At 37.5% G+C, this 18,497-nt stretch overlaps 1 protein-coding gene across 1 annotated transcript; it reads right to left on the bottom strand.

The window, feature by feature from the left end:
• Positions 1-788: 788 nt before the first annotated feature.
• On the bottom strand, positions 789-17,404 carry CWC27 (CWC27 spliceosome-associated protein homolog (S. cerevisiae); the record flags this gene model as incomplete). Its single annotated transcript, XM_010158559.1, has 9 exons — positions 789-964; positions 4,378-4,411; positions 7,609-7,688; positions 11,238-11,307; positions 12,987-13,090; positions 13,273-13,371; positions 14,034-14,177; positions 15,572-15,684; positions 17,308-17,404. Coding segments are annotated over 9 exons (917 nt in total), but the record flags the coding sequence as incomplete, so codon positions are not given.
• Between the last annotated feature and the right edge of the window lie 1,093 nt (positions 17,405-18,497).

The following is an 18,497-nucleotide window of genomic DNA, read 5'->3' on the forward strand; positions in this document are numbered from 1 at the left end:
TGTTCAGCAGCTTCTGGAGACCACGTTTACTGAAATACGGGACAATAATTCCTAGTAATACTGGACAATAATTCCGAGTAAGGCTGCCATCAGGACCACTACACATCACGTGCATACAAGATGAATGTTTTTATGCAATATAAATATTATTAGGCAGAAATTCCCAAACCAGCTCTGGAAGGAAGACTGCCAAGACACAGGGTTCCAAGAAAACAAATTAACTCACTGAAAATTGAGTGTTAATCAGTACAGATGTTCATGAAGGTTGGCACAGCTATATTACATGACTGGAACCCACATTTTATGTCTTTAAAGAGCTGAATACCACTACTGTCATTTGAATACAGTGTTAGACTGCTAAACACAGACATATTCCAACCCACCAGGAACAACCCAGAAGGTATTTAAAAACTGATGTATCAATTGCAGTGTTGGAAAAAAATCTTACAACTGTGTAGAAAGACAAAGTAAAGCACAATAAAAACATATAAATACTCTTGATTTACAACTCACAGGGAAAATAAAACTCCCATGCAAGGTATCAACAAGTGCTCAGTGTAACAAAATACAACTTAGCTGTTTGGCTCAAACTGACAAATGAAACTAAGAAAGAAGAAAGCAATAGGCAATTTCATCTTCTACAGTTGGAGGTGGGTGGCGAGGGGAATAATTTTAATGTAATACTAACCTGTCAGTGTTGTAACTGCAAAACTGGAATTCAGCAGAAAAATCTAACTGTAGATAATGTGAAGGCCAAAAAAAAAACCCCAAAACCCCACAGTACTTACCTGCGACTTGTTGTTTTCTTTTCTGTCTTAGTTTCTTCCTCTTGAAGTTGCTGTTTAGCATTTTCACATGTATCAATTCTCAACTTCTTGGCAATGCGTTCTTTTATTTTAAATCTCTTATTGCTAGCAGCCTCATCTTCCTCACTATCAGCATCTTCATCATGTTCTTCTTCCTCCTTTATTGATTTAAAATTATACAGTTCTCCTTTAGATTTTTTTTTACTACAGAACATAAGAAAAACTTCCCATATTCAGAGATAACTCCTCATGAAAAAGACCAATATTTAATTTCAAAGCAAACTTTTCAAACAAATATTTCTTTATTTTCTTCAGAAAGAACAAAAAATTAGAAATATAATAAGTATTTTTTCATATAGAAATTATAACCTTTTTAATGGCTTAAAACACTAAACCATTCTATTCTAGACTGTAAACCCTTACAGGTCTGCAGAAGATCTCATAGTAATGTGATATTAGTCCCGTCACTGTTCATGAATACAAAATTTGATCAAGGCACTACATTAAACATTTCTTTTATTTTCCACTAAAAGATAAACAAAACTTATTAAGAACTTCCTGCCACAGGGCTATACTACAGCCATGATGCGGTAGGAGAGGTTCGCACATCAGTCTCCATGTGGGAATGATCAAAAGAGGCTGTGAAAACCTGTGGAACCACTCATCCTCACTTGCTATAGAGGTAGTATCCTTCCAGACCTATCAGAGGAGGCAAAAAGGGATAAATCACCTTGGTTCAAAGACATCTGAGGAAGAATCAAATTATTCCTTTCACTAATGAAGAAGCAGCCTGACCAGACCAAGCGATCTAACTTTGACTACTTTCTTCATTGAAGAAGGAAGCCTGCATGAATCTTAATGGAAGGATCTTTGGTCAAAGACTAGAAGGCACCATCTTTTTGTATTTACTTTGGAGTGATGCTAATTAGCTAAAGAAAAAGCATAAGATGCTATGCAGTTGTAATTTATCTACACAGAGAGAAAGGACAGACTGAGAAATGGTATTCTGTAGGACTGTACTGAATCCAGGAGACGGTCAGATGGCACCACGTGAAAAGGAACACTTCAAAGACAAGGTACGTGTCTTGGGTGTGACTGACAGATCAGAGGAAAAATAACACAAAGAATAACACACGAAGGGGGAAAGGGAAGAAATATAAAAGCAGCAAGAGGCCCAATTTTTGGAATATAAGAGAAAGATCAAGACCTGGATTTCCTATTTAGGATTCTTCAGACTACCATGCTTAGATTTTAGACTCAGACAAGAGAAGACCAGTTGGGAATAAAAAACGAAATGTGGGAGTATTCAGCACAGTAGAACAGCTGAATGTTTTTGTCAACGAAATAGCAGAAAGCTTGCTGTGGGAGCCATGTCTATTCTTTTTAAATGAAGAAAAATGGAAAAGGATCAGCATTTCACTGAATTTCCCAGAAAGTTAGTTTGACAGGGGAAAAAATGAAAATTCCCAAAAGGTATGCTTACTTGATTAAGTGTCAGTGAGACGGAATGACAATAGACCTCAGTGGTAGGGGGCAGAGTACAGAAAAGGAATTTGACAGGACTGAGTTCGAAGTGCTTAAGAGTCAAGGGTAAAGACAGACTCCTGGTGGAGATTTGGTCAGGGCATCAGTAAGAGCATTTCCCTGAAGCACAGAGTTAGATGGGAGAATTTCTAAAATAAAAATGGACAATTCTAGACAAACTACAGTGGCCAGGTAGTAGCTAATTAAAAATTACAGAAATCTGAGTAACAGAAGGGGGGTTCCATTGTGGTATTTTAAAATGGGAGAGCTAAAATGGTTCAACTTGTCCAAATCAACTGAATGCCCTACTTCCTGAACCTTCCATTCCCCTCATTCTGCACAGGATTTCACCAGTTTTATTCTAGAAAAACACCTGACAAAATAAGATTATAACCTTCCTCCTCAGCCCCTTCTCTCCTGCAACTCTACTCTCTTCTCCTGCCCAATCTCCTCCTTCCGTCCCTCTTCTGTCTCATTAATATCATCTAATCTCCTACCTTTTAGACTCTCATTTCTCTGAAGTCTCATTACCAACTAAGATATTTAACACATTTCCAGACAGAGTGGAATACAGGACATCTCAGCTGTTCGGTTCCATGATGGTGTTCCTCTAGTGACAAAAGCAAAGTGGCCTTCCCAGAAATGGGAAAAGGAAGAATATCACTGATGTGACAAAAAATATTCAGTCTTATGAATATATTTCATATGTCTTCATTAATGACTTAGGCACGAAAAGAAGTTTAACACACTGTTAAATGACGTACTATTAATAGAAAGGATCCAGATCTCAAAGCATGAAATGTATGCCCTTGAGGACTGGAGTAAGAGAAGAAGGATAAGATGTAATAGCATGAACAGCAAGGTCAGGTACTTAGTGAATAACAAGAGCTTCTCTTACACACTAGGGACTTGTTATCTGGGGAGGTAGGGAGATCTGGAAGAATTAGTTGCTCGTAGGATGGCTATAAAACTACCAATGAGTTACAGCCGTGTAAATGAAAAAGTGATCCTGTGATGTGTTAACTGAAGTAAATACAAGAGAGATGATAAAATACTATTACTGCTTTACAAGGATCACATAACTGCCTGAAATGTTAGATTCTAGCTAAGGCTTGTAGTGACAGGACAGGGTATAATGTGTTTAAACTGAAAATAGGTAGATTTAGATTGGACATCAGGAAGAAATTCTTCACGAAGAGGGTGGTGAAGCACTGGAACAGGTTGCCCAGAGAAGCTGTGGATGCCCCATCCCTGGAAGTGTTCAAGGCCAGGTTGGAGGAGGATTTGAGCAAACTGGTCTAGCAGAAGGTGTCCAACAACCGGAAACAGGTTGGAATCAGGATTTTTTTTTTTTTTTCTTTTTGAGGGGTGGGGGGACAAGCATGGGATAGATTGTGTCCTTCCTTTACTTCCACAGCGCATCAAATAACAGTGGAGTACCTGTGCATGGTAGATAGATACGGAAAACTATACTTCAAGATTCAGTCTGGAGAATCACAGATGACATTCCTAGTAATTCAGCCAGCAACCTTACTCTGCACCATTCCTGTCTTCAAGAGGTGAGTCTCTTCATTAATACAATTTCAGTGATAAATATTCACTGAAATTTTGTTTCCTTGAAGAAATCTTTCAGGACTCTCACTTATACATAGATTTCCCCTCAGACACTGAAATTATATCATTATTCATGACAAACTTGACTCTTTTTTTTTAAAAAAACACAAGGAATTTCAGGACTTTTGTTAATGGTTTGCTGCTCTGTGGTATGTAACATCCCATATACCTAAGCAACTGACCGAAATATCTGGTAAGTAGTTTTTATAAAATGCAGTAGGTAGTATGCAACGCTAAGTCCACGCTCCTGTGAATGTCCACAATGGCCAAACCTCAGAACTCTGAATAGGCCTCCAGCCTTTTGCTGGAAATCTGACTTGATCTAGTTTTCCAAAATCTCTAAAGTAGCACTTGTTTCCCTATGACAATCTAATTACCAGACAGTAAAAACCAAAGACTTATTTGTAAAAAAACCACCCCAAATGTTACTTACCTCACTCAAATCCCTTTCTTCACTTGATGCTTCACTAAAAGAAGAAAAAATAACCATAACTACATTGAAGTACCAGAGGAGATTTAAAATACTGTTTAAAAAAACCCCAGTCCTTAAATAAAAAAATTGTTCAGTTAACTATTTGAAATTTTAGTCAACCTATTCATTTATATCAACCTCACGTTCACGTTAGAAGTATCAATGAACAGTATTTTCTGTCATTTGACTGTCATAATCCTTTATAATTAGAAATGTTTAAAAACACAAGACAAAACCACACAATGGATAAATCCTAACCATATCTTGAGCTATCCAGACAAAACACTAATGTATAACGTTAAAAGAATAAGAAAACAACAAAACTCAATTAATATGGATGGTTTTGATCTCATATATTAAACAATTTCTAGCATTTCATTGTGAATAGTCTAAATTTTGGAAAGCCTTCTTTACATTGCATGTCTGACATGCACTATACTGATAACTAAGCTTAACATCAAAATTTTCATTTGTTATACAGGTACAGTTAGATGTATTAAAAAAGGAATCCATTTGAACATACCAAGTCTAACACATCCACTGTTATTTATCACAAACTAATAATAAAGACCACTGAAGATTTTTCCATCCCACAACTTGAAAAAGAAGTTATGTTAAAGAAACAACTAAAAGGCTATTAAAGGAGTTTTCAAATCCCAGGTTTTGAGGTGTACTCTAAGCCACCAATAAATAATCAAGCTCATCAAAGAAATCATAAATTTGTTGGAACAAATTACATTAATTTCATCTAAAAAATAATCCAGAAAACTCTCTGTGGAAGTATTTCTTAATAGAAGATCATAATTTAAAAAAAAAAATCCAAAACATTAATAAATTAAAGCAAATGCTTAAAATGCATCCAGGTCTGTAATTCTGATGCGAGTCCAGATCAAGTAGAAGTCACCATAAAAGGTAAAATTCCCTACTTGGGATTTGTGGCATTGCTATAAAGGGAACTACCTTACCAACCTCTGAGTGTCTTCAAGGGGCTATACATGGTTGTGGATGATCTCTCTGATTATCTGGTTCACATATCTCTAACAAAACATCTCAAGAATCTCTAACAAAAGGTTTTTAAGGAAACTGAATAGTCCTGGAGTGATGGTAAAGTCCATTCATAAGTAAGTAGATGGTTAAAAGACAGGAAACAGAAGTTAGAGGAAAACAATCACTTCTTGCAGTGGAGGAAGATCGATAGCATATATCCACAGTAGTTAGTGTTGGGGCTTGAGCTGTTCAGTGAGCTCAGTAACAAAGCAGACAAGCAGCCAGGTCACCAAGATTTTTCATAATACTAAGTTACTCAAATACTAAGTTACTGAGGATAGTAAAGATAAGAGTTTGAAGAATTGCAGAAGGATCTGAATGAGAAATAAAATTAAAGATGAAATTTGAAGTAGATAAAAGTAAAGCTAGGCACTTGAGGAAAAGGAGTCCCAAAGACAGAACAAGGACCTCCCAGATGACCATCACTGAACATGATGTGCCCCTCTAGGGTCCACACTGGGAACAGAACTGTTTAATATCTTAGTCAGTGACACAGACAGTGGGATCCAGTGCACCCTCAGCAAATTTGCAGATAACACCAAGCTGAGTGGTGCAGTAGATGCACCTGAGGGATGGGATGCCATCCAGTGGGACCTGGACAAGCTCAAGAAGTGGGCCCCTGTGAATGTCAGGGGATTCAACAAGGCCAAGTGCCTGGTGCTGCACATGGGTTGGGGCAACCCCCAGTATCAATACAGGCTAGGGAAGAAACGGATTGAAAGCAGGCTTACCAAGAAGGGCTTGCAATGTGTGCACACAGCACAGAAAGCCAAGCATATCCTGGGCTACATAAAAAGAAGTGTAGCCAGCAGGCCGAAGAAGGTGATTCTGCTCCTGTACTCCCCTCTTTCGAGACCCCACCTGGAGTACTGTGTCCAGTTCTGGGGCCCCCAACATAAGAAGGGCACAGACCTGCTGGAGCAGGTCCAGAGAAGGGCTACAATAGTATCAGAGGGCTGGAGCTGCTTGAGGAAAGGCTGAGACAGCTGGGGTTATTCAGCCTGGAGAAGAGAAGGCTCTGCAGAGACCTTACGGCAGCCTTTCAATACTTAAAGGGGCAGATGTTTTAGTAGGGCCTGTAGCATTAGTGCAAGGGGTTATAGTTTTAAACTAAAGGAATGTATATTCAGACTAGATATAAGGAAGAAATTTTTTACAATGAGGTTGGTGAAACACTGGAACAGGACGCCATGAGTGGTGGTAGATTCTCCATCCTTGGAAACATCCAAGGCCAGGCTGGACATGGCTCTGAGCAATCTCACATAGTGGAAGATGTCCCTGCTTAAGGCAGGGGGTTTGGAATAGATGACCTTTAAAGGGCCCTTCAAACCCAAACCATTCTTTGATTCTATGATAAGCAAATTCTATGAGTTGATATATTTTCATGGAATTGACTCAGCTGAATACTCAGCAGTGATTAATAAAGCAAATCAGAAGTTAAGCAGTATTAAGATGAAATAGAGAAGAAAACAGAGACCATCGTTACGCAAGAATACACATTTATTATCCACATAATTTTTAAAATGTTGTTTAGTTTAAAAAAAAAAAATAGAAGAGTAGTTGGGAAGAGCAGCAAGAATAACCACAAGTACAGAAAAACTTTTGTGTGAAGGGGAGTAGACTTAAAGTTAAGGCTAGAAAAGACGGCCTAAGAAGGGATTGTGGTAAAGAGAATTATAAAGAGAATTTTAAAGGGGACTCTGACTGCTCAATATTTCTTCCAGCATAAGTTAGAATTTATCAAATGATGCCAGTACAAGTCAGGTTCAGAACAAAAAGGGGAGATAGGAGCGTGTGAATGTGAATAATATTACAAGAGACTGAGTAAGTACCTTGATGTGAGCTCTATTACTAAACAGATGAACCATATCAAACTCGGACAGTCCCCTGAGCTGAAAGTAGATGGAGGATGGGAGACTACTCACGTAAACCTTATGCTTGCCCTGCTTTTATTGTTTGTTAGGCATCCACTGATGGCCAACAGTGGTGACAGCATAGTGGGTTAGAGGAGTATTTGGTCTGATCCAGCACTGCCATTCTTAATTTCTTAAAAGGTAACAGACAAAAAATGAATGTACATTATGCTAATTAGGTCTAACATCCTGAAAGTAAATCTCTTCTGGAAATTGGAAACGACATATTAACCTTTTGACAGCAGGAACTGAGCTTAGATGTGGATCATCCTTCAGTAGATCGTGACTACTTTTACTTTTTCCCTTCATGCTCTGTTAAAAAACAAACAAAAAAGGTATTATAAGTTGTGTTTGAAGGAATATATGGTAAAAAATAATGATGGTAAGAAAAAGATTTGCTTCTTGATAGCTTTATGCTAACCAGTGAGCATAAACACTTCTAATAGCAGACAAACAGAGCAAGCATTCCAGAAAAGAGGAGAATCAAATTCATGCCATGGATTTAAAAAGTATTTTTAAAATAGCAATGCACTTAATTTTAAAGGAAAGAGGAAAAAAAAGAAAAAAAATAAAAGAGGTATTTTAATCCTCACAATCATTACACATCATAAAGATCCATGGTCTAGCACATATATACTTGAGTGAAAGAAGATGTAACACTTTAACTTGACTGTCCAATAATGATATATGACAACTCAAAGAATTACCGTGTATAAAGTGGTACTTAGCAACTGGTAGAACACTAATTAGACCCCTAGGGAAAAAAAAAACCAAACCTACAACCAAAAATTAACAACCTGAAGTACATCAATCTGTGATACATCATGCAGGAATCATCTACTGAAGCAAGCAGCCAAATAAATCTAACAACACGAGAGATCTTCGGGCAGAAAGACAGCAGTAAGAAAGCATTCCCTATGCTAATCCAAAACGTACACTTAAATTTCAGACTGAAATCAGACAGAAGATCTCTGTTACAGAAACAGCCTGTATTGTGACCTGAATGTCTTCATTTGAGCAGCATTTTATAAAATCCTTTTAGGAAGACAGTAGTTCTGTGGTTAATAAAATCTTACTCATTTAAACACAACTTAAATTTTTTATTATGTAGAAAAAAAAGACTAACACATTCAGCAACATGAAAAATTACTCCCTTCAACAAGTAATTTCTGTGTGTGTTCAGGAGCTAGATAAAACATAAGACAGGTGCTTATCACCTCTGTAAACTGCTCCAAACAAGCAGAGGCAATTAAATGAGCAGTTTGGACACTGAAAGCTTCAGTTTAAACACTAATCAACAACAACTGGAGGCCCCAGTGACAAGTCCCTGAGAGCATTAACAGCCTTAGTGGCCTTGAGGAGTTTTACCTGGAGGTCCTCTGCCCATGAGCACCACTTCAGCTCAGGCCTGAGAACCCACTTACGGCTTGCACTACATCAGGGGTGTACTTCTGTTGAACCGGATGGGCCTGTTGGACCCACATTGTAGATCCTGGCCTGTCTCCAGTCCCATCTCTTGCCTCTCCTGACTGGACTCGCTGGATGCAGACTTTTGTCTTGGTCACTGCTTGCCGTGTCTGGGACTGCTGATGGACCCTGTTACCATCAACCAACTTTGTCTACTATATCCAGACCCTGTGGGATTGTGTCCCTGCTGGTGAGTGCGCTGCCTGTGCTGGAATCACTCTTGTCCAGTCATCCGCCCTCCCTCATGCAGCCATTCTGCTTTTGCCACTCCTTGACATAAACTTCCCTAACCCTGTTATCTCTGCCTTCTATAACGTCCTGGTGTACACAAATTCTCTTTTTAAGACTCATACTCTATAATATAACCGTTTCAGACTCTCCTGATACAGAAGACACAAATTGACTTGTAACTTTTTAAAAGATGCCAATGGCCTTAATTCCTTGTTTAATCTCCTTTCAAAAGTATTTATACTTCTGACTTTAATCATGTTCTGTGGCATAATGTTCACGACTTAAATTCCCAGAGGGAAAAGTACTTTTTCTCTGTATATTTAATTGCTCATTTACCTCTGTGTCTCAGCTTTCATACTGTAAGAAACAGGGTGTAATCATTCTCATCCTTTCCTCCATTTCCCCTCCCTTTTTTTTTTTAATTTTAAAGTTACCACAATCCATATCCCCACTTACCCTTCTGGTACAGTCTCAGGAACAAAAGTCTGGCTATGCATTGGAGCAAAGGCAAAATATATTCCCTCAGTTAATCTAAGTGTAGTGCAGGCTCAACAAGTCCAGAGTAGAAAACTGTTCATAATGGCAAAGATGGAGAAAAGGCTTATGGAGGCAATCTTAAATTCAGTACTTACTTGGTAAGTATGATGTGATTAAGACAAGAATTCTTAATTTTCACATGTAAAACATGAAACCAACAAATACCATTAAAATTTCAACCTGATACATGCATGTTTTAATTTCATTTTAGATAATTTTAGCCTCAGCCTCACTGCACCAAAAAATTAATAGAAAAAGTTCCCTTTTCCCAGATCTGTTAAGAGGATTTCTCAGTTACTTGCAGACTTTCCTCTCAACTTCAGTCCTTAAAAGTATACCCTTCTTACAAAGAAATAAGCAAGACTTACTTCATCTAGCAACCAGAAAAAGTTCACAGGATTCTGCATTTCTAGATGTCAAAGACTCCCCTTATTAACTTCACCTTGAATTCTTCTTATTAAAACAAGGCAATGAAAGTTGATGCTGAAGTTCACATACTTCAACTTATGCAAGATTAAGATAATGTCCAGAACTACAGAGATACTGATCTAGAACTATTAGAAACAAGTAATGAGACTTGGGGAAGAAAAGGTTCCATTCCACTGGGAAACAATCAAACATAAAACCCCACAACAAACCCCCGAATATAAATTCTTCATAAACAGTTGATTTGGTTATTTTCCCAGCTACAGCTAGTCCCGAATTTAGTCAGGACAAATATAAGGACTGGATTTTAAGGCTGAGTTGCAGACAGCATGACAACACTGAAACTGGGCTTCTCATGGAGGACATTATGTTCTATTTTGGTCATTTTAAACTGAAAGGCAAATATTTGGCATGCAAGGGAAGAACATCAAGGCAACTGAGTTAAATGCAATATTAAAACCCAGACACATACCAAGAGCAGAACGGCAGATAAGCATGTTAAGGTAAACAAGTATAGCTAGTCTAACTGGTAAGCAGAAACAAGAAAGAAAAACTGTTAAAACTACTGTTGTGATAAACTTCTACTATTTTTAATCAAAATTTTTAACCAAGCCTCATTTAAGTGGCAAAGTCAGCTAAGGAAACATTAGATCAAAGACTACCTATGCAACCCCAATTCTGTGACTGTGGACAATTCACAATAGTGCAATATTTGATTATGATAATGCACTATTTCCTCACAATAACCCCACTTAATTTTGCACATAGAATGGATATGCCTAAGAAAATGGAGCTAAGAATGCACTTGCAATGAAAATGTTGATGCATTTCAACTCTCAAGTATTTTACCATCAAATCACACTCTTAACATTAAGGAGGTGAAAAAGAAAAAAGTACCTATCACATCCCTGACTTTTAAAGAGCAGACATACATCTACACAATGAAATATGAAACTTTGTGTATACGGAAATGTAATGATAACATGCAGTAACTGAAGGCAACTTCAAAGTTAGAAAAGTTAAGAACCTGTTTTTTCAACATGTTAAAATAGTAGAATCATAAAAACTGAAGTAATTTTTAGCATTACTGTTCAAAACTCAAACACAAAAACAAGATTAAGAACTTCAAAGCTTTTCACGAACATGCAAGAAAGGTAATTTTAAGTTCAAAAGAAAAACAGGAATGATTTGGTACAGTACCTGACTAACTCTATTGACTTCCTCCTCCTCTTCTTCAGCTTCTTCCCCAAAGGAAAGCAGGTTAAAGTTTCTTTAAGAGAGAAAACACGTTTTCTACTAAAACTTTAAATACTGTCTTATTAACATTCTATAAACTTTAAACATCTTACTTTCTTACTTTATGCGATTTAAAAAATAAAAATACTTTCTGTCCTGCTAAATGTACCAATTTCAAACAACATGTTGTTTTGCAATAAATCATGAATAATTAGAGAAGCATGTTCTATTCTATTCCTGAGACAAATTAATCAGGATAGCTAAGCATCATTTACAAAATGGTAAGACAAAATTTAAGAAATTCTGCCTTGACGTAACTTTCAGAGACTCAAATGCTGACAGCTCTGAGAACAGAGCAGTTGCATTTTTTCCTTTTTTTTTTTTCCTCCAACAGAGCAACACTAAACTACCAAACACAAAATTTTCAAGATATGACAGCTCAGAAAGGCATCAGCGCATGCACATTTGCAGAATGGAATTAAAAGAAATAATTATCTTCAATTTTTGTTTTTGAAATTTATTATTTTCACTATGTTGAAACCAGCGTGTTTGCAACATGTTGTATTTCTGTCCAACAAAACTGACAGCATACACGCACTTCAGGTGTCCTAAGCGAACCATATTCTGGGTTGCATCAGGAGAAGTGTGGCCAGCAGGTCGAGGGAGGGGATTCTCCCCCTCTACTCTGCTCTCCTGAGACCCCACCTGCAGTGCTGTATCCAGCTGTGGGGTCCCCAACACCATAAGGATATAGACCAGTTGGAGGGAGTCCAGAGGAGACCACGAAGATGCTCAGGGGGCTGGAGCACCTCTGCTATGGGGACAGGCTGAGAGAGTTGGGCTTGTTCAGCCTGGAGAAGAGAAGGCTCCGGGGAGACCTTATTGCAGCCTTCCAGTGCCCGAAGGGGCTACAAGGAAGCTGGGGGGGACTTTTTACAAGGGCCTGTAGTGACAGGACAAGAGGTAACAGGTTTAAATTGAAAGCGGGGAGGTTTAGATTAGATATCAGGAAGAAGTTCTTCACGGAGAGGGTGGTGAGGCACTGGAACAGGTTGCCCAGAGAAGCTGTGGATGCCCCATCCCTGGATGTCTTCAAGGCCAGGCTGGAGGAGGCTTTGAGCAACCTGATCTAGTGGAAGGTGTCCCTGCCCATGGCAGGGGGGTGGGAACTAGATGGTCTTTAAGGTCCCTTCCAACCCAAACCATTCTGTGATTCTCTTCCTTTTCACTGCATGTTTATAACTAAAAAATTTCATTCACAGAAATGGAAACTTCCCATGTTAAAATGAATGCCTTTTTCTAAGTATTTTAGTGGGAGAGCCGTCATAGCTGACAAGTTCAAAAACCTCAAACAACTGAACTACAACCTAGGTATTAGGTCTTACTAACTTCAGAGCTATTCCAGTCACAAAAGAAAAACTGCATTTTCTTGACCATGGGAAAGGCTTAAGCGATCTTTTACTCTTTTGCAACAAACTATCAGCATGCATGATACAGTTACAGATCCACTGATGCACAGAAACCACTTCAGTCAGAGCAACCCGATTTGTATGATCTCTTTAGAAACAGAGAAATAAGTTTTAAGAAGATTAGAGAATGTTCCCCTGTGCATTGTGGTGAAGCTCTGTATCTCAAAAGCAGAAACAGTACATTACCAAGCTGCAAATTAAAGGCGAAAGAAAATTAACCACCAGTTATGCTGTATATATTTACTTTGTGCCTTTTACTTTCGACTTTTTAGTTTCTTCTTCTGGTCTGTCTTTCTTCAGCTTTCTATTTGGTCTTGGAACAATGTCATCAAAAGGATTAAACAAAACCTGTTAAAAAAGTAATATTTTAGACACATCTTTAGTAAGTATTCTGTTATAATTAAGTGATTCAGTATTTTAAAACAATATATAAAAATACCTGCCAAGTTTTCGTACTAGAACACAGTTTTTCTGAAGACTATGAACAAAAGAATTTTAAAACTTTAAGTTTTAAACCAGAATATACGCACCTCACTGCTTCTTATTTTGTGTGGACTGAGAGGTCTCTCTTCCTTGTCAACTTCTACTTCAGCCAGGCGCAACATGTTATATATTGTATCCCCTGTAACCTGACAAATTTATAAAAATGGCTTAAAAGTTCTTGTCTATAATTTTTGTTCATTATTCTGCAAAATGCAAGGCAACTGTTACGTAAAGAATTTTCAAAATACAAATTATATAGGATTTTTTTTTAATTTAATAGCAAAAGTTGAAGGATTAAGGCAGCTAAACCTGCATTTTTGAGAGCACATGCAAGTGAAGATGTCAAATTCCTACTGTGACCTGTGAAACAGGAGAATAAAAACCACTGTGAAATAAAAAAATAGTTGGTTTACTTTCTTTCAAGTAAATCATGAGAGTGGTCAATCCATCTTACATTTTTCATTTTCCTGATTCTTCTTGGGTAATTAGAATTTATAAACAGAATTTTCTAAAATGTCACCAATCTTAGATGAAGCGATTAATAAGACAGAGCCATAATAATTTTAGTAAGATTCAAAGGAAGCACAACACAAACTTATAATTTAGAAGAATAACAACAGTAAAGCAGATAATTATGGGAACAACCCATAGAAACATTTCTACCAGACATGGGAAACAAAGAGAATGGGGCTTATAAAGCAGTGAAATAAATTTCAAATGTACATAGCAGCAACAACACTAAAACAGGCTTTGAATACAGAGAAACTTAGGTCAAAATCAAACTGGGACTCTAGTGCGTGTAGCAGACCTTTCCAAAGATTGTGTGCTTGTTATTAAGTTCATCTGCACGACCCAGTGTAAAGAAAAATTGACTCCCGTTATCATGGGGCCCAGCATTAGCCATAGCAACAAGTCCTCTTCGATTAAACCGCAATCGTGAGTGGAACTCATCCTGGAAAAGACAGAAAGAACACTATTTAAGTACATAACTACCTTTTCACTTCTTTATCTATGGCTTATTTACATCAATAGGCAGAAGCAGAAAATATGCTGTTAATTTTGTTTTAAATTCAGACAGTAATAAAACCAAAGTATTTTGAAACTTAATGCCCCACTTGTACATAAAAGTTTCTACTTTTTAGCAGAAAATATTATTTTAGTCAATGTGTTTTCTTCTTAGTGCCTATAATAATGCAACAAGTGAACAACGTTCTTCCAAAAGAAACCATAAGGACATAATCAACTAACACCAAAGAAAAAAATTAGAAACTAGTGTCTCAATACTAGAAAGACATATGATTTAATAAAAACTAAGCCTTGTTAACTTCCTCTTTTTCCAATCATCGCTAGTAGTCAATTGTTATTCATTATTTTTGTTGGAACTTATCCCCCCTAATATTAAAGAAAAAATCCAAAACATTTATAAAAGTAACAGCATTTCCAATATTTCTTGTAAAACTATCATTCTTGTTAGCCACATTATTTAGGGGAAAAATCCCAATTCATGTAAAATACCTAGACGCTCAATAACAGGTTGCAATAGTACAGCATTGCAAAAAAACATGAGAACATCTTCTGAACCACAAGATAACAGAATAGGACACCTTTTAAAGAAAGGTGAAAGTTGTGAGCAATCTATTAATTCCATGGTAGTATCACAATTCTAAATACTGCAATATTGAGATACCACCAATTTTAAGCAGCGATACTACTACTATACTGGCAATATCTGTTTTGTTCTCTGCTCAGGTACCAATCTCTTCCACACACTTCATGTTTGTGTCCAATGTATGAGTCTACTTTAGCAACAGGGAGACAGAAGGCCCAAAGCCAGGGTATGCAGGTTCAATCTTGAGTTAAAGGTGTCTGCACCATCTGAAATAAAACAATTGGGCAGAACAGAGCACAGCTGCTGTGTGTGTGTAGCTTCACTCAGGATCTGAGCCTCCTGGTTGAGATGAACCTTGCTGGTAACAATAATACCAATAAATACATATACAACACTCAGAAACCTGTGCTAAATGAGATGCCGTATGCATAAACAATGTACATTTCTGCATCCAAGTTTGTCACATCTCAACACCTACTCTTCACTTTTCCCTCTCCCTATCTGTGAAGTACATGCTAGTAAGGTTATACATTCATTGCAATATCAGAACAGCTAGATTTAAGAATTCTCAATTCAAAAACACATATTCAAAAGTAGTGAAGCAACATGTAGAAGCAATTACTGTACAGGTATAATGTTGCTTTTCTAAGGTCTGTTTTCTCACAACCTAACATGGTAAGAAGAACAACTGACAGAGAATAGCCAAAAACTAATGCATAAGATATACAGACATGTACCTTGAAGGGAGCGCCATAGATTGAATCTCCACCTGATCCAGTACCAGTGGGATCACCACCTTGCACTATAAAGTCAGGCACTACTCTGTGAAATATTGTGTTATTGTAATATTCTAAAAAAAAAAAAAAAAAAAAAAGGAAATCAAAAAGAAGAGGATATTAAATACATGTAAGTTGTCTCAAAATCAAACTTTCATACAGATTATGCAAAGAGGTCCAGAGACTGAATTTCCAGAAAGCAAGTACTGTAACTGGATTCTGCCATTTCCATTGGGTTTCCTCCTCCTTCCACTGTCTTGATCAGTGTGACTGTATTTCAGCTACTGAGAGCTATTGTTGATGAGAGTTATGAAAAAAAAACAAAACCCAAGGTGTCCGATGTGTCTGTTGCAAAAGACACTGCACATCACTGACAAAATGATATTGACGAATTATTTTCTTGTCAGCTTTCAAGTTTCATCACTTGAATGATACTACCAACCTACATCAATTTAAAAGCAGAGCTAAAATTATTATGGTCTGTCCCAGCCAACATTTCACATACATCGTTAGCCATATCCATACACCAAATGATTAACATTTTCACTCATCAGCATGGAACACAGGTGTCACACTTCTCACCACCTTCAGTGTACTTAAACCGATCATTTTCACATAATGAAATATGTGGTACATTTTGCTCCCTACATTTTCTTCTTTTATCTGTCTTTCAGGTAAGGGTTAGGAAATTCTAAGAAAACAAAAGGAATGAAAACTTAACTTTTACATATATTTCTTGTTGATTTTTTCAAATAAATAAAAATAAATCTGCAACATGCTCCAAGACAAAGGAGGATCTGCAAATGTTACAGCATAGCTAGATATATTCACCGATGGTTATATGCTCGGATACATAGGAAAAACACCCAAATTTACTAGACAAAGCACAGAATCCTACACAAAGGTCAGACAAACTCAGAAAGGAATTACAGCCTAGTTCTTTAACACTAATTGTAACTGAACTCCTAGGACTTAGAAGGGTTAAGAAATTTATTTACTATTGCACAAATTCTCCACATTAGGTGTAAGAACACAGAACAGACTGGATCTGTGCTAGAGGCACAAATCCTAGACTGCTATTTTGCCTTAACAGAGAAGGGCTAAAAGAACTCAACCACTCTATAAACGCATAAATGGGATAACAGCAGCAGCTAGAAAACCCATAAAGGCACCAGGTCCTTCAGAAATTCCTGTTACAGATTGTGCAATAGGGAGCTTCTCATACCCACTATTTTAGTGAAGAGTGTTACAGAGCTTCCATCAACATAAAACTAGAGCAAATGGAACATCAGAAGCACTAATGAAAAAAACCGAAAAGGTAGGAAAAATACTGACAGAGAAATAAGAATTTTTGGAGGATATCAGTATTGCATCACTGCCTGTTCATATATACGTTAAAGAAGTAGTTATACTTTGTAGAGACTTGCTGAAGATAAGCCTTCCAAAGCCTCTAAACATACAAGTTTTCATTAATACTGTCATCTGCCACATTTGAGAAAACCATCCAGTATTTTTTCTACCAGGTTCTTTAGTAACCTCGAAAAACACTGTCTGAGTGTTCGTTAATACTTTCTAAATAAAAACAAATGCATTCATATATCAAAGTTAAAACATAGTTATGACTTCTGTTTTACATAAAAGGCACAAAGATTGAACATGAAATACTTTCAACAACTCCTATCCCATTCAGTCATTACCTTCCATACAAAGCTGGATGAAATTTCGACATGCTTTTGGAGCCTCTTTTGACCATAATTCTATATCTATATCTCCTGCTGTTGTTCTCAGCAAAACCTATCAAAATACAGATAAACACACCATTAGTTTTATAGCAACTCAGTGTTCTGGTTTTAGTCAGGACAGAGTTAATTTTCTTCACAGTTACTGGTGCGAGGCTAGGTTTTTGGATTTGCCCTGCAAATAGTACTGATAAGGCATTTTTCAGATGGTGTTAAGGAGTGCTTGAACCAACCCAAGGTATTTTTCAGCTTCTGATACTGCACCAGTATTCCCAGCCTTCTCACAACAAGCAGGGAGAGGGCTGGGGAGGGGTGGGCACCACGCAGTTCAGACAGCTAACCCAAACTAACCAAAGAAGCATTTAATTCCTTAACACGTCATGCTTAGTACATAAGTACTGAGTAAGTACACTCTCATACTGGGAGTGGGCTGGGGGACTGTAGCTCACTTGTACATTCGTGAGCTGGTGGGTCAGTTGGCTTTCCCAGTCGTGCTGTCACTCATGGGGCTTGCTCGGACTCTGCTGCAATCTCTCTTGGGCTCTCTGGCTCTGATGCTCACTATTCAGGACCTGGCTGTGTGTCAGTAGGTAGGTGGTGAGCAACTGTATCGTATGTTTTATTTTCTATTATTTTAATTACTTAGAAGTAGTACTATTGTTAATATTATTAGTATCACTATTATATTCATTTATATTCAATTATTAAAAAGTTCTTAATTCACGGGCTTCCTTGTCTTTTCCTCCGATTCTCCTCCTCCACTGGAGGAGGTAACAGTGGCAGACATTCAAGTGTGCCAGGTAGCTACTGTTCATTTTAGATAGAATTGCCTAAGATACAGTTCTAAACTGATATCCAATGACCTGGAACCTGATACGTGACAGATACCATGTTTCTGGATAGCTCAGTAGAGCATGAGACCCTTACTCTCAGGTTTGTGGGTTCAAGTCCCAGGTTGGGTGACAAAAAAGGAATGTCATGGTTTAACCTCTGCTAACAATTAAGTACCACATGGCCACCCGCTCATCCTGCTCCCCAGTAAAGTACCCCGCAGCTGCCTGCTCACCTTCCCCCCGCTTCCAGTGGAGGAAAATCGGAGGAAAAGACATGAAAACTCATGGATTAAGAACAATTTAATAACTGACTAT

The sequence above is a fragment of the Eurypyga helias genome, unplaced genomic scaffold (genome assembly GCF_000690775.1).
Source record: "Eurypyga helias isolate BGI_N326 unplaced genomic scaffold, ASM69077v1 scaffold33459, whole genome shotgun sequence".
Lineage (NCBI taxonomy): Eukaryota > Metazoa > Chordata > Aves > Eurypygiformes > Eurypygidae > Eurypyga > Eurypyga helias.